Here is a 17,049-nt window from a genome sequence, read left to right on the forward strand (position 1 = left end):
CATACCGGGTTGCATTAAGTGATTGGACTTCCTCACTAGAGTTCTACGCGCGCGAAGCAAACTAGGCTTACTGTTTTCTAAACATCTGATGGTACCTCTCTTTAGAGTATTCCACTACTATACAAATTCTACTCTTTAATAAACAGAATTGTCTTGCTTGTACGGATTTTTATTTCATAGTGATAATTTGAAAAGTTAGAGTCCATGCTTACATCAATTTCTACCTAGGTCTCAACTTGGGTGGTTTTCACTGGAGAATTATCTTCTTACATTATTACAATCTGTATCTTGTGAAATTTCAACTATTTCGCATACTCATTCAATACAAGATATTACCACAAAGACACGTTCGTGATTTTTGTCCGTAAGCTTATGTCGAGTTTGTGTTATGTAATTGCCCTTTTTTTATATGAATTAGATACCTATTCAATTTATACAATTCACTAACAAAAAAAGAATGTGCATCAGCCCTCTAGACGTTATTTGTTTATGGTCATAGAACGATACACTCTCGTAACCGAAGTAGGCCTAGAAGTCAAATCGCTTACACATACGCAAAAGGATGCAGGTCACAATATTTGGCTTTTAGCTCTTGAAGCTGGAACATTTGATGCCACGCTGACACTCGGTTTTCAATTCTGCTTCTTTTTTGGAGTCTACAGAGCTAACATTATTTTGGAGGGGTTTATGTTCGAAAGTAACTTGCAATTTTACAATACCTTCTTGAATTAACCATTGCGAGAATTAGCGTCTTTGAACATCTGTTGGGGAAAAATCCCTTAGTAACCCTTCCGTGTATTCGAACTGAACAAGAAATGAATCGTTATTAGAAGCTCGATACTCTTTCGTTTTGAATATCTGGACGTGCACGACACAATGAAATATTTCCATGGAGTTCAAAAGAACTCGATTTCCTTGTCTTAATGTTTGCCATTCGTTACAGATCGTCTAATTAACATGTATATAAATGGATGATAGGCGGGGACCTTCTTCTGTCATTGATACAAAGAACATTGTGTTGAATGGCCATGCCGGTTCATTTCATGTCCAATCTGTGATTATTTATTTTTTCATATCTTTTGTCAGTTCAATATGGCGACAGAATGTGGGTATTTTTTTATGTGTTAGCCATTCAAAATTTTTGTGAAATTATACCATTTATCAATATCGTTTTTAAGGAAGAACAATTATATCTAGTCCATGTGGTTAGACCATATGGTGATGAATGCAGCCAAAGGATTAACATTTCGGACCACAACTGCCATAGAATCGTCAGTTGAAAAAGAACAGAGAAAGATGATGTGGCGTAAATTCTTAGGCTTTGAAAGTTTTTTTTTCCTTAAAATTAACGAGACAGTCAAATTACGATGTACGACTGCACTGGCATTCTTAGTTCAAAATTTACATAAAGATTCGATTAAACCTAATCTTTTGCCAAATCGCCACAGGTGGTTAAGAATGTATTATTGAAATAGTCGCGCGTTCTTGAAAGTGGTTTTCTTATAAATACAATAAACATTTGAAAATGATATCAAAACGTGCCTGTAGACCTAGCTGTAATTGAAAATACAGATGATAAATGTCTCCCTTAACCACGATTTTACATAATGTTTATTTGTTATATTTATACACACAGATAGGCCGATGTCTCTTGGTTGTGGACTGTACCAAGAGGCTTTCTTCAGCTTTTCAGTCCGAGTCCACAACTTGTAGAGAATCCACTGTAGCAGGATATGACATTCTTCTGGAACAATCGATGCCATGGTGTTTCCTTTTGGAGAGTCCAAGCCAATAGCTTATGTGATATTATTTCAATAGCATCAATTATATCGGGTGCTATTATACAGGTATAATAGATTACGTATTATTGTGTATTTTTTGTAAGGTTTATATAATTGTATAATGTGTGTGTAATTGTGCACTTAAAGTGTAAATAAATTTATGTATTATTATTTAGTCAACCACACGAAAAGATGTATGTTAGTTTACACAACTGTATCGGCAAGAAAACACCCATGAAACAAAAAACAGACGAGGGTTACCGAATAGGAACTCCAGATGTCAGCGGAAAAGGAACATCATTCACTTTATTGGGATCAATGGAAACAGATAATGTCATCATAGAATGATGGTGTTCAAAATACCCAATAACACTGTCCACATTGATAGTCTAAAATTCGTCGTGTGTGTCTGTTTTACGAAGCGAAAGCACCCATTGTTATTTGCTTTTATGTCTCATGTCTGACTATTCAATTGGCTTTTAATTCATATTCTAGTCTTAATCAATTCTTTCACAGTTATTGTCTGTTGAACAGTGCAAGTCTTTAACAAGCCAAAAACAACAATGACGACCATCTTATGGTAGAATAATCTCATTAAATACATTACTAGGCCCCGTATTCCTGGCGAATTGTAAATCTAATGTAAACGTTATGGGTCTTGTGAGTATTTTGACAAGAGATTACAAAGTAGACAAGAATCCGGCATCAATGTTTAGTCTGTATAAGGAATAATTGATATAAAGTAGCTCACACTTAAAAGGTTAGAATACTATCTTTTCAGATTTATGTATGACCCGTCGTCGCCCGAATGTTTGTTGAACAGTAGGATACCTCGACGGTCGTAGAGGCAATTTACATGTGTGTTATGGAGTTCTATCTTTGGTTGAAATGGGTCAATATAAAAAAGCGCCCTATTCGATACGATAATGGAAACCCAGGGAACGAACCATTAGCATGATGCTAAGCTCACAGTATGACGATTCAGACCTCATAGCCAATCCAGTGAACAAACCAGTGGGATGATGCAGACCTCAAAGCCAATCCATTGAACAAACCAGGATGATGATGCAGACCCTACAGCCAATCCAGTGAACAAACCAGTAGGGCGATGCAGACCTCGAAGCCAATCCAGTGAACAAACCAGGATGATGATACAGACCCTACAGCCAATCCAGTGAACAAACCAGGATGATGATGCAGACCCCACAGCCAATCCAGTGAACAAACCAGTGGGATGATGCAGACCTCAAAGCCAATCCATTGAACAAACCAGGATGATGATGCAGACCCCACAGCCAATCCAGTGAACAAACCAGTGGGATGATGCAGACCTCAAAGCCAATCCAGTGAACAAACCAGGATGGTGATGCAGACCCCACAGCCAATCCAGTGAACAAACCAGGATGATGATGCAGACCCCACAGCCAATCCAGTGAACAAACCAGTGGGATGATGCAGACCCCACAGCCAATCCAGTGAACAAACCAGGATGATGATGCAGACCCCACAGCCAATCCAGTGAACAAACCAGTAGGATGATGCAGACCTCAAAGCCAATCCAGTGAACAAACCCGGAGGATGATGCAGACCCCACAGCCAATCCAGTGAACTATTCTTTCTGATGGTGATATACTTATACCCTAGGCCTTGCGGTCCGGAATAAATTTCAGAGAGTCCACATAGCTGATACATGTTATTTGGTGGGTTTATTACTTCATGGTAGTTTTAAGTTACTCTCAAGGTCTCTTACCTTTGAAATGGTTCACCCCATACTAACGTAAAGTGACTGACCCGTACAATACACTCGTCGAGTCCTTTTTTCGACATTTGTCACATGTTTTCCAAAATGTTAGTGGGTTTCTTTTTCAAGCGAAACTGTTTGATTAAATGGATTATTGTTTACATATTTTCATAGTAAATAAGTAATTGTAAAGAGAAGACCTAAATACCAAAATATATATCATAAATAACCCCGGTTTTTCTTTCATGTTCATCGAATTTCACAAGCCCTATTCTTTTTTACCTTTAATAATTGAAACCTGCTAGCATAAAATTAAATTTTAAAGGAACATTACCATTAATTTGACGTTACAATAGTCGGTTTTTGAGCACCTCGTATAAGGTAGGTATAGATTCCAAACGGCAACAACCGACCAACCGGAAGGGTATTTCTGAAGAGATTACAGACAACAATCCTGTCTTTACAATTACAGTGCGATCTGGAGTATGGACTTTGATCGATTCTTCAACTTTCAAATAATCCAATATAAGTCATCGTATATGGTAATTAAGGTAAGGTAAAATGTCGCATTGGCTGTTGAATATCTCTGAGTATGTAAAGTCCCTTTAAGTAAAAGCTAGACGCTGAATGTGTGATTAAATTGAAATATGAATAAATTGACAAACTACTTGAGTCAATATTTTGAAAATATAAAGCAACTAAACATTAATTTCCCTATAGCTGTAGGCTTGTTTAAGTGAATGGGCTCCTTTTAAGAGACGGAGAGAAGACGACGACCTTGAAGAGCAAAGCTTGGAATTCGTCCTCGCGGCAGTCCATGTAAAAGCCTATCCAATCAGCGCAATAATCGATTCGCATTATCCTTGCTTTATTTCTTTACATGCGAAGAAATAAAAAAGAAAATAATATTAAAAGAAAAAATCTTGAAAAAATATGGTCTGTTTTGTGAGTGTGACATGGTAGAAGTCTACTTCTTCCTGGTAACAAAATTGTCATTGGTGAAACCGATAAAAAAACAACTTCCTGATAATCACGATATACAGTAAAAACTGTATTAAGCGACCACGCAGTGGAAAATTCAAAAACGGTCTCTTACTGGAGGTGGTCTCTCTCTTATGAGAGAATTTAGTCGGCTGAAACAATTTCATTCATTTCCTTATTTCATTCTATGTATTAGAAATCTGCGCTTTCACCACTCATAGCACCAAAAACAATGTTAATTTGTTTATTTCTTCATTGCCGGTGAACCGATTCACACGTTTCTGATCGGGAGAAACATTGCTTTCAAAATCCTCCATAATTTCTGCTTTACGCTTCAGAATTCCCTGAATTTTGGTCTTACCACCACCTATTTCATCGACAATTTGTAGGATATACTGTATGATAATCCTTGCATTACAAACCTACAAGCTTAACTAGAAATGAAATCGTTCCAAATTCTAGTCTTTTGGTTGAGTCAAAGTAAATGTGACTGGACGGACCAACGGAAAGTTTGAGGAGTATATACAACCAAACTTTATTCGGTATTCCAAATGCTTCAATGAAGTCGAGACATAGTCGTGTGTCGACTTGTATGGATTGAACGACTCTTATAAGGTTATGTATAACTGAAGCGATCCAATATATTATGTTATTAAAAAGACTTATATTTTGCTCTAGGTAAATCTCAATTTTGAATTCAGTTCATCCTTCTGCTTGAATTAGTCATTCCTCTAACTGTAGTGACGCTATATAAAGAGTTGCTGTGTATTAAACATAAAGTTATCATATTTGCCGCGGTTACTTGACTTTGTCATTCTCGTCCATATTGGCTGATCCAGTATTGCTAATGAACTTCCTTCGTGTCTGCCTGATGGATTTCCTCGTCTGAAGAACTTGATAATCGAGTTTCTTCTTGTGAATTCTTGCCATTCTGATTTTGATGACGCATGTTTAATGATTTAATGCCCCATGTTGTACAATATTTAAGATATGGAAAGTTTTTCCAGGTGAATACTTGAAGAATATGGGATTGTCGGGTTTAAGAAGTCAAGTAACACGTACTGAAAAAGATAGTTTATCATATTGAGAATTTTCCGAAAAATAGTGAGTGGAATGGGCAACTAAAATATAATTCATTACATCGAATATACAGTTATAGATTTAGATTTTTAAATTGAGAGTGGTTTTATAAATCTTAGACGTTTTATAAACTGTAATAAAACAGATCGGAATAGTATGCACTGGAATAAATTCATGTTTTTTTTATTCTTAAAGGTATACATCTAAGGAGGCATCTGGTAAGCCCAACTGATGAATATATACACCAAGTTTGAGACTTTGAAATTTTATGTCCAATAGGGAATATTCCTTTAAACTTGATTTGTTTGCCAGACTCTGAAAAATGTTTTTGAGAATTGAAAAATCGCCTTCATTGTTGTTTGCGACCTTTTTGACTTTCTTTTAAACCTATAGCTCACGGGACCTTGGTATATTGGCCCATCTCAACGATCAGATGCTGGTTTCATGTCAGACCTTCCGACTAATATCACCAACAGGGAAAACTGTGTAATGCTTAATGTGTCCAGACGATCAGGTGTGGCTCCTTCAGAATCTCATTCATGATAAATATATTTAATCACGGCTTCGAATTACTGGCTATATCATAAAATAACACTTAGAAAGGTAAATTGTATGTGAATTTGGCAATGGTTTTCGGTTACAGCTGTTTTGATGTGAGTCTTTACAGCCAATTTTCAATTGAACGTTATTAGCCGCCTTATTTTATGTTAAATAAATACGACTTTACATATGTTTAATTCTACAAAAACTCTCTCTTAACATATTATGAGTCTATGATTTTATTTATTTAAGATAAATTTCATTTGTTTGTGATTAGTATATCTAAGGTTAAACGTTAACATAAGACACACAGGTTCAACGTTTTCTTAATTGAATATTATTCATACATACATGCATATTGCGTTATTGTCATAACTCACCGATAATATTTAGAATTCTGGATGTGGCATGTCGTAAAGGAATAATATGACATTATATTAGAAAGTTATAATCTAGTGAAAACTCCACATAACGGAAATGGCAAAATTGGTTAACTAAGCATGGACAAATACTCTTGGTAATTTAATATTTAAGTACTCGGGTATACTAGGAATTCAGAACATCTCATAGATCCGTTGCAAAAAAGACCTTTATATCGAAAAAAAACACAGACTGGAAGGTCGCCGATTTCTACCACTCGAGTCGACGACAGAGTCCTAGTTTACAAATGAGCAACGCACCTGGTGCAAAAATGGACAAGAAGTGTGATTTTTCAATCGTCGGTGTGTTCGGGTCGAGTAGTCGAGTGTGTTTCAGATTCTGACAGTCGATAAATATCTAGCTGTCCTTGGATTCTTTCGAATCTTCAAGTCGCATGTGAACTCTACATAAGAGAAGGATACGTTAAGAGGTCAAACCAATAACTCAAATCTGAAATTAATTATAGCTCGTTAAACTATCATAAAAGAATAACATGCTTTCGAAGTGTCTCCTGGTTGTCACAGCAAACTGTGGTACCATTTGTAGATCAGGTCATCACAGATAATCTTGGAAAGATCAATCAACAAAAATTTTGGACAAGTACTAACTGATCTTAAAAACCGAGCAGTCATCCCTGTGGAATATGGATGTATATTTCCGGAACATTATCTTTTGATAATGTTTGACAAAAATGAGGAATCGGATAATGTTTAAATTTTAATCATAAATTTAATTTCATTTGGCACTTTTGTGGTCCTAATTAAGAAAACATGGCTTCGTCGTGATGTGTTATGAAAAAAATAACATTTAAACGACTGATGACGCAGTGTAACTTGTGTTAATACGTTATGTTACGTTACGTTATTCAAGAAGTAACATAAAATTTTAGATTCGAGTTTCTTTCTATTGTAAAAGTATGCTTACTGTTATAGACACCCGATACCACTTTTCATTATGAAGTTCTTATTCTCTTATGATTGATCTACTCCCTCATGTGAAAAGTTCATGAACTGCTACCAATGTTTTGCCATTTTTAGATTTTGGATTTTGTTTTGCGGTTCGGATCGTTAGTACTTGATTTATAGTATTTTTAAAACAATGCGTGTGGAATTTTTAAAAATATGTCACAGTATTTCTTGTCAAACGACACATTTACCTGATTTACTGTTTTAGGAGTGATGCAGATTGGAATGTCAGACATCGAAGACATAGTAATTGGTAACGCACTCGTCAATGAGAATTTTAGTTCTACGATTGAACATTTTTCAAATCTTGAAGATTCATCAAATGGATGATAGTCTACAAAACTTACTGATAAATATTTTGGAAGATTCGCTTCTTTTTTTTTGTCGAAAAAGATACTTAATACTTTTTTCAATATGAGTGATGATGAAAGTATGTAATATTTAAAAACAAAGCCATGTTTCATAGCAGTAAATTCCACATCATTCAATTTTATCACGAATAAATCATTTTCGAAATTGGCAGCCTGCTATCGGTATCATTTAACGATATCAATAGCTTCACACAGTTTTAATGTTTACCACTTGAGCAAAATATGGGGCAAGTAGCACCATGAGGCTGTCTAGTTAACTATATTACCAAATGTTGAACAGGTTTGTTTTAAGCCAACTTCTATCTGAAGTAACAGTGATCAGGGTATGTTAACGAAATCGCTTAGCCTAGATATTCAGTTGCACAGACGCACCGGGTATTGCTGTAGAATGCCTCTCTCACGACGCGCAAAAGAGAACTACTCATTATACTGGGCTTCAATCTCAGTAAAATGGCTTGTAAACAGGACAATGATAGCATCAATTTGCACCATTCCAGTTTTCAATCAGACATCTGTGGTTCCTGCAATTCCACTAAAACGAAGTGTTTGCTGACGTCACTAATCACAAAATATGCTTTATCACACAAGGACCTCCGCTATTAGTGACGTCATAAATCACTTTACAAACCCATTATGCTTTTGGAGATTGGAGATGGATGCAAAAGTTTAAAGTTGACAGATTAGGAATGGCATCCGAACAGTCCATTCATAGACTAAAAAAACAGCGTCATTTATCAAGTGAAAACGCAGATATTGACAGCATTAATATAATCATTCCGAAAGATAAGAAATACCTAATACTTTTCATAAATACATTGACAAGAGAGTCGTTATGTTTTAATTTGGTCTATCTTTAACTATTAGAACCCAAGTTCAACGCAGGTTAGATATTATTCGAATATATATAAACAATACGAAAATCAGGAATGCTGATAACATTCATATTTCATACTTTAAGTGGCCAGAAATTGAAAGTCGTGATGTATTCTGCTATAATTAGTATCGAGGTGCAGTATTCGTGAACAGTTTCTTTCGTCACGAATTGTTTTTTGTGCATGATAATTTCATAATAATCCATTCTTCAAAATACAGACGGCGGCAAACCTTACAATTTTTCTTTTTTATAATTTCAATCTATTATTATTATTCATAATAGAATTATTATTTTCTGCTCTATATCCATGCCCGAGAAGAATGTGAAATATTTTAAAGATTGTTGTGTAAAGACTTCGTTGTACGTTTTGAAACTATCGTGAATCGCAAGAGCGACAATTACACAATGATAAGAGGTCTAAGTAGCTGTATATAGTCTATTTTGATAAAGCAATGTTACAGAATAAGAACATGGTGATATAGAGATGTGGAGAGGAAATATTCTTGAAAATTCACATGTCCACATGCGGTCCTATGATTATATATAAGGTTGGCAAGAGTAAATATGGCTGGTTCGTTCTTAAAAGTCCAAAGTATGTTGTATAGCCTTTTAAGTGCATTGGGGTCACTCATATTCTTACAGCTTCGGTCTGTACAATTCCCATTTCCATCACGACGTCTGTGGTTAATATAATTTCAGAAAGATGGTTGGTAGCGTCTTAATCTGGTCAAGATTTAGTTGATCGCGGACATCACAAACATCGGAATAAACATGAGAATGTTTCACATAAAATGTATGAGTATCTCTTTACAGATGATGGTAAACCTCTTGGTGGTGATTTTAGCCATGCCATGAAGCTCGGCGGTTGTTGATTTGAGGTTTAGTAAGTGAGCTTAACTAGCACAGAGAACATTATGTCGGCGTGGAACTTTTTCATAAAGTTAGTTATATCAGTTTAGACGAGGTTTTTCAACCTTGGGTGGTGACCTCAAATGGGGTATTTTTGGCATTTCCCGGTGGTGCTTTGTAATGTTGCAAACAATTTTGAGACAATCATTATTAAGGTCGTTCTGTTAAGTCAAACTAGATTCTCCGACATGAAAAATACTTCTGGGAAAACCGGCGAAAAATAATGAAATAGTGCGAATAAGGGGGGTGATATAATCGATCAAGGAACTCGAAAGGGGTAATAAACAAAAATGATTGAAAACACCTGACTTAAAGTGGTCCAATATTATTCTTGGTCGAATACTAAGTGAATATGTATTAAGGCGGGCCTTGAAATATATGTATCAAAATCCCTGCTCGCCTCACTGCTCATGATGTATTTTCAGGGTCATTTCTTCTCGGGTTTATATAATAACACTTCACATATTTCAATGCTTATCACCTATTCAATTCTTATGATCCTTTATCGCTCAATAGGAAACTTGACGTTTGTCAATTAAACAACTCTAAATAATAGATATAAACATTTGACAAATGGTGTCTGATCCGACAGCGGTCATTTCAGAGCACATCGTTAATAATGTTCAGTTTTTTGGGCTTTCACACGATAAGGATATGCTATCCGAAATTATGTAGAACTCTTAACGACAAGCATCGTTTTATAACTGATTTCTTTATCAATGGGAATGCATTTTGCCATATTTGAAAATGTTTTTTGTTTGATATCTAGACGTCTAAAACTTTAGTTAGAGGTAAAATATGATGTGTAGTACCTATTGTGTCAGTTTATCGGTCGTGGCGTATTACGATGATTTGTTTTATATTATAAACGAACAGAATGTATAATTCTCATACTGAATGGTGATACGGATAACCTGAATTGAGATTTATCAGCTCGATAATTTATCGTGATATATAACTTTAAAACAATCTAATTCATTTTTAAAAGTGCTTGCAAATTTATTTCGCAAATACGTCACAAGGAGAGCACTCATGAACACAAGGACTTCATATGAACATCTTTACAATGACAAATAAATCAATACGTCACAGTTTTGAGTCTCAAGTGATATGCTTATTGTTATGGAAAATATACAATATATATTACCTGGATTTATGATTATCAAAAGGTATGTGAAATTCTTTTTAAAGATGTAGACAAAGATTAAATAACATATAACAATACGAAGCTATGCACGTGAGACTGACAGAATGGGCGGAGAATGTAAATTTACACGAGACAAATAACACCTCGAGTGAAACCAAAAACTGATATATAAATCCATGGGATCGACTCTTTCTTTGAAAAGAAGCCATACATGCTTATCAGTGACTTGCAAACAAGTTTTTAAAATATTTGCAGTGGGACTTCTACCATCTATATCATCGTGAACAATCTAAAATAATTGAAGATTATTACATTCTGTTTTAATACTTATTATATTTTTTTATAATATTAATTATTATCTAATAACCATTCAATATCATAACGTGGTGATCAAAACTTATAAGGACCATTAAAGGTGTATGTTGATCTGCCAGTGGCGAATGCGCATGTTATTCCTCTTTTAAGCGTAATGAGAAAGTTCATTGAGCCAAAATATGTTGCCGAAACATACGTCTTGGAGATGACCATAAAGCTTTACAATAAAATTTTGCATTAATCCGTCTTGAAGCGTCTCGGTGATAACATACTCGACACTACCCTGCTAACATTGAAGATTAAATAATCTTTTAACCGTACTGTAGTGATTTAATTCAGAATCAACTAACTAGATCCAATTACAGCCTTATATTTCAGCGAACAATCGTGCAAAGTGATTTATGAGATTTAAAATGACGTAAATTACAAATATCACAAGTCTGAGCAATTCTAAACTTAACAACTTCAATCAACTACTATTCTCAAAAGGAAAGATTAATACCTATACAATTTAAGTATGTGTGCCATTTCTGACCCGCCAGTCAATGGGGGTCAAATGGTTGAAATTTTTTAGGATACTTAAGAGGACTTTATCTTAAAAAAAATAAATTTAATCCAGTTTAGTAACGAAAGTTCAGAACATCAGGTCTGCCTTCCAGCTTGGAATGATACATGTACTTACTCGCCATAAGTCTTTGGTTGTTTGAACGTGAAGCTATGTTGACGACCAGTAAATAATATTACATTCGGTAACTTAAATTGTGCCTCATTACGGTTTAATAATAGAAGCTTCGTGACTTGTGATCAGATGATACGATATGAGCTATAGACTTGTGATCAGATGATACGATATGAGCCATAGACTTGTGAACAGATGATACGATATGAGCCATAGACTTGTGAACAAATGATATGGTATGAGCCATAGACTTGTGAACAAATGATATGGTATGAGCCATAGACTTTTGGGCAGATGATATGATATGAGCCATAGACTTTTGAGCAAATGATACAATATAAGCCTTAGACTTGTGATCAAATGATACGATATGAGCTTTAGACTTGTGGGCAGATGATACGATATGCGCCACAGACTTTTGAACAGATGATACGATATGAACCATAGACATCTGAGCAAATGATAAGATATGAGCCATAGATTTGTGAGCAGATGATACGATTGGAGCCTTCGAATTGTGAGCAGATGATACTATTTGAGCCATACACTTGTGAGTATGAATTCAGCAAAACCATCGGCTTTTGATACAGTTTATGCACTTTCGTTTTCTCTGTAGCAAACATCGACACACCGGTACCGAAAAAATTAGCAAAATTCTTTTACTTGGAGGCTGAGGCGAAATAGCGAAGTTTGCACGATGGTATACGTTCCAGCCCGAATTATCCCATTGCCATATCTCAAATTTCTTAGGCGTCACTTATCAAAAATATGTGTGACTTGAAAATATGTGTGATATCATATAGTCGTGAGGTTGAAATCCAAATTAAACAAGATGTACGTAGTTGCTGAGTAACTTCATCAAATCTAAAGCAATTGAACACCTGTCGTTACTTTAACTTTAAAAATAGTAACGTTTTTGATCCCAATGAAATACGATTATCTCTCTTTACGATAAAATCTTTTAGAAATTATGGGCGGTAAATTATATCAATAATTATCTCATAATTGAATTTAACTGCAATTATTATTCAGATAAATATATCAATACGTAGACTTAAAGTTATTTGAAAGATGTGGCACGTCATTATTTCAGCCCTCGGCAAAGCAAAGTCGCTATTATTGGCCAAGATTGATAGTCCAGAAAACTTCAAATGGTTACTGCAATCCGTTAAAAAAAAGCAACAGGAAACAATACGCTATATCACTGAAAAAAGTTTGAAAATTTCCCAAAGGGCGAAAAATGTGTAAATTTTGGTTTTTCAACAAGTACGTTTTTCTACTCCCGGACTTGTCAAAACTTCAAGATATATTTGCAGTTTTTTCGATCTTAGTTACCTATTTGCGTCCTTAGAATAAAGTATTTTTAGCCATATTTGGTCGTTGACGTGGGAATGATGAAATACATGGTCATAAAGTTACAAACATTTCTATTTTGTAAAGATTATAATATTTCAGCGATCGTGCAAATTGCCAACTCGCATAAGTTTCTATTAAAAAGTGCACGCTTTTGTATTTACGTTACCTGAAAGGATCAAGGAAACTGACTTCAAATTGAAAACCATCTTCCTATTTTGATTATAAGTAGGAGTTGATTATTTATTTTTGGATCTTCTTAACAGAAGCATTAATTCTGCTTGATGTCCTGATGTGCCATTCCCAGCCAATGATCTAAAAATACTCAAAATAGTAGCAGGCTAATATTTGAGCGAGATATTGCATTGTCAACCCAATCTACGAGCTGCTACGCTATTGAGCAATAAACCAGAATGTTTGATCTACAAAATAAGCAATACATAGATATCTGAAAAGACAAGCAAAATACAAATATTTGAATATAAGCAATAATACACATATAGCTGAGAAAAAAATATAAACAAAACTAGATATCTGAAAATAGGCTATATATAGATATCTGATATCAACAATGCACCCTTGGCTTTAAAACAGCTAATATATCAGTTTGAGAAGCAGGATGACGTTTTTTTCTCTATGTCGCCCCAACCGGAAGTGCCAAAATGTATACGAAACAATCGTATCGTGATTATTGTATTTTAAGATGGTATTGACGTCACCAATAACTTTTTGATGTCCGTACTTCTATTCCGTGGTATGAAAATTTGTGATCCATAAGCAATAAACACTCGGTTTTAAATACCAATATCATTTGTGTCGTATCGTCTTCATATATACCCTAAAACTAAGTGCTTCTTTAAGAAGACATATTATTAAAATGAATTGTCCTTTTCTGTTTTACGTCCTACCTTTCTGCACCTAATCTGGCTAATTTAGACGTACAACGCCATGCAGTGTGCAATATGAAAAATAGCATTGATATATCACAACAATCGCATATTCCCGTTGAATAAGGAATAATTAATACTGTATACATATGTCAAAGAGAAGCGTGTGGGTCTGAAGTGTGGTTTTATGCAGGTATATCACTTCAAATATACTTTACTGGGTGTAATTAAAACATAGTTACTTTTACATTAGTACTGCACACCTTGTAAAACATCTCTTACAAACCAGTTGAAATGTGTATATTTCGTTACATCGTTATGGTTTTCTGGATAAGTTCAGTGCAATCTGTAGTTGAATCTGCAAATAAAGTGTCCTCCCACGTCTAGACCGACAAATCTGAATCTATTCATTCCTCGGACGTGATATACGGATGAGATATCTGTATCCGTATTGGAGCAGATCTGTCAGGTTAACTTGTGCCATTCCCCTTGTAGGAATTTGGGAAAATGGAATTATCGAACAAGAAAGCGACGAAATAGAATTTATCCTTGCTGATATTCCAAGTATAAACCCCTACACTTAGTGGTGCCACACCAAAGAGATATATAAACCAACATAATCGCCAACTACATGTATAAGTAGTCTGTAGATTGAGCACGTGATAGTACCTGTCAATTTCACAAAATTTCATGGTACTGACTGTTTCAAGAACAAACCGACTTCAACTGAAGCTTGACTTCCATTCTAGCATGACTTCCTTGACTTCAATAGTAGCATGACATCAATGCTAGCTTGACTTCATTAGTAGCATGGCATCGATTATAGCTTTACTTCAATAGTAGTATGGCTTCAATTGTAGCTTGACTTTAATAGTAGCATGGTTTCAATTGTAGCTTGACTTCAATAGTAGTATGGCTTCAATTGTAGCCTTACTTCAATAGTAGTATGGCTTCAATTGTAGCTTGGCTTCATTAGTAGTACGACTTCAATAGTAGTATAACTTTAATAGTAGTATGGCTTCAATTGTAGCTTGACTTTAATAGTAGTATGGCTTCAATTGTAGCTTTAATTCAATATTAGCATGACTTCAATAGTAGCTTGACTTCATTAGTAGCATGGCTTTAATTGTAACTTGACTTCATTAGTAGCATGGCTTCAAATGTAGCTTTACTTCAATAGTAGTATGGCTTCAATTGTACCTTGAGTACAATTGTAGCTTGATTTCAATTGTAGCTTGACGTCAATAGTAGCTTGACTTCAATAGTAGCATGGCTTCACTCGTAGTCTGGACTTAAAATGATCCTGGTCTCCAAATACAGCTGAATCTCTGAATTTCACTGACCAGCCCTGTAATCCAGACGAACATTTTCTGAACATTTACAACCCGACGGCATTCATCCACAAAGCATCTGGTCTCCGTTCGGTCCAACGTGTACTATAATTGATTTAAGTCATTCTTTTAGTTGGATAGGATATTTTATAGCTCAGTCGACGAGACCGTCATTTGCTTGATTGCGTTGAACAAATCTGGTGAACTTGAATAAGCCATATTTCCTCAACATTTCAAGGCATCGGCTGTAAATGGGTACGGATGATCCAGGAAAGATCGATGTTAGCATTTCTTTTTTAGTTACATTTGAACAAAATTCCATTTTTTCTTATCCATGACAGCAAATACATTATAATTCAAGAATTCAAAATGTGCATTCACTATTCTCATATTCAGTTATTGATGAACAATAAGAGTTATTGAAAGTTTTGAAATTTATTATATAAGTCTTTATTTAATGAATTTACAAATTGAATTTTACTATCTGTTTTATATTAAATAGATAAAAAAAAAGGCCTGTTATGCATGTTATCAGATTGTAGATATAAATAAAAAAAATTATTAATGTTTTTAAAATTAGATTGCTTTATCATTGTAGTGGAAAATGAAATATTGCCCTAGGCGAAGAATATTTGTTTAAATTTATTAATTTTCATTCACAAATATTTTATAGGGTTAACGTACTTGAGTGTATGTGAGCTGCGTCTACCGAATTTAAACCAAGACTTTGGTTAAAAATAACAATTCAGGCAAATGCGTACCATAATATAGGAATGATTCGAATACAATGAAAGGAACTGGGACTACAAGGAAATGTGGTCCAATGCACAGTAAGTGATGACGGTTGATTGAAATGTCATGTTGGGGATGACATGGAAAAGGCGTCTAGTCGTTCGGAGACGACAATAAACCAAGGCCCCATGTGCTACATACAGGCTGTGTACGCTAAATATCAATCGAACAGAAGCAATTGCACAATGCATGGCGTTGTCCTTCTTCATTAACCCATTTAGCTAGAATAGGACGTTCATGCCCATTGTTTACATTTCATCTTCCAATATTGAGTCGTAAAATTTGTACTGTAAATAGGTGACATACACGATATTGCTCTGTTTCGTTCCGTGCCACATCATTTGTCAAAGAGGCAAACAAAGAAAAAACTCCTGTAACTTCTCTAATATTTTTTTAATTGCATATTCCGTTTATTATGCTCTAGAGTGTAGCATATGTCGTTGTAAATTTGAACATAAATTGTTCTTGCCATACACCTGTCGTGATAGTGGGGCCATACCTTGAGTCAATATTGAACAATATGTAAAAGTGTGGATATAGGTGTATGTCAAAACTAGCAATGGTCACATTTCACTGGTATGTACTTATAAATTACTTTATGTTTGGAATGCATTTAAATTTTCCTTTTATCTCCATAAGAAATGAGTTATGAACATTCAAAATTTATAGCTCTTGTTAGCAATATACTTCTGTATAGTCGTTTACTTGTTTATTATTAAGATTTTTAGACCTTGTGGATATCTCTGATACACAGATAATAATGGCTTTAAGACGCCGTCAATTTCAAAAGCGTATTAGTTTAAAAATCAATTAAGCTTTGTTCAAGTTTAATGCTTTTTCCCAAGGCCAATTTATCAGTAATTAGCTTCAATAGGCCTACATT

The 17,049-nt window shown here is 34.8% G+C and overlaps 2 protein-coding genes across 2 annotated transcripts; one reads left to right on the top strand and one right to left on the bottom strand.

Annotated features, from left to right (window-relative positions):
* Positions 1–1,103: 1,103 nt before the first annotated feature.
* On the top strand, positions 1,104–1,280 carry LOTGIDRAFT_126189 (hypothetical protein; the record flags this gene model as incomplete). The annotated part of the gene is made up of 1 exon (XM_009062814.1): positions 1,104–1,280. The coding sequence occupies one exon, from the start codon at positions 1,104–1,106 to the stop codon at positions 1,278–1,280; it is 177 nt and encodes a 58-aa protein (XP_009061062.1).
* A 10,620-nt stretch (positions 1,281–11,900) lies between these two features.
* On the bottom strand, positions 11,901–12,248 carry LOTGIDRAFT_126216 (hypothetical protein; the record flags this gene model as incomplete). Its single annotated transcript, XM_009062815.1, has 1 exon — positions 11,901–12,248. One exon carries the CDS (start codon positions 12,246–12,248, stop codon positions 11,901–11,903), a length of 348 nt encoding a protein of 115 aa, XP_009061063.1.
* Between the last annotated feature and the right edge of the window lie 4,801 nt (positions 12,249–17,049).

The sequence above is a fragment of the Lottia gigantea genome (genome assembly GCF_000327385.1).
Source record: "Lottia gigantea unplaced genomic scaffold LOTGIsca_53, whole genome shotgun sequence".
NCBI lineage: Eukaryota > Metazoa > Mollusca > Gastropoda > Lottiidae > Lottia > Lottia gigantea.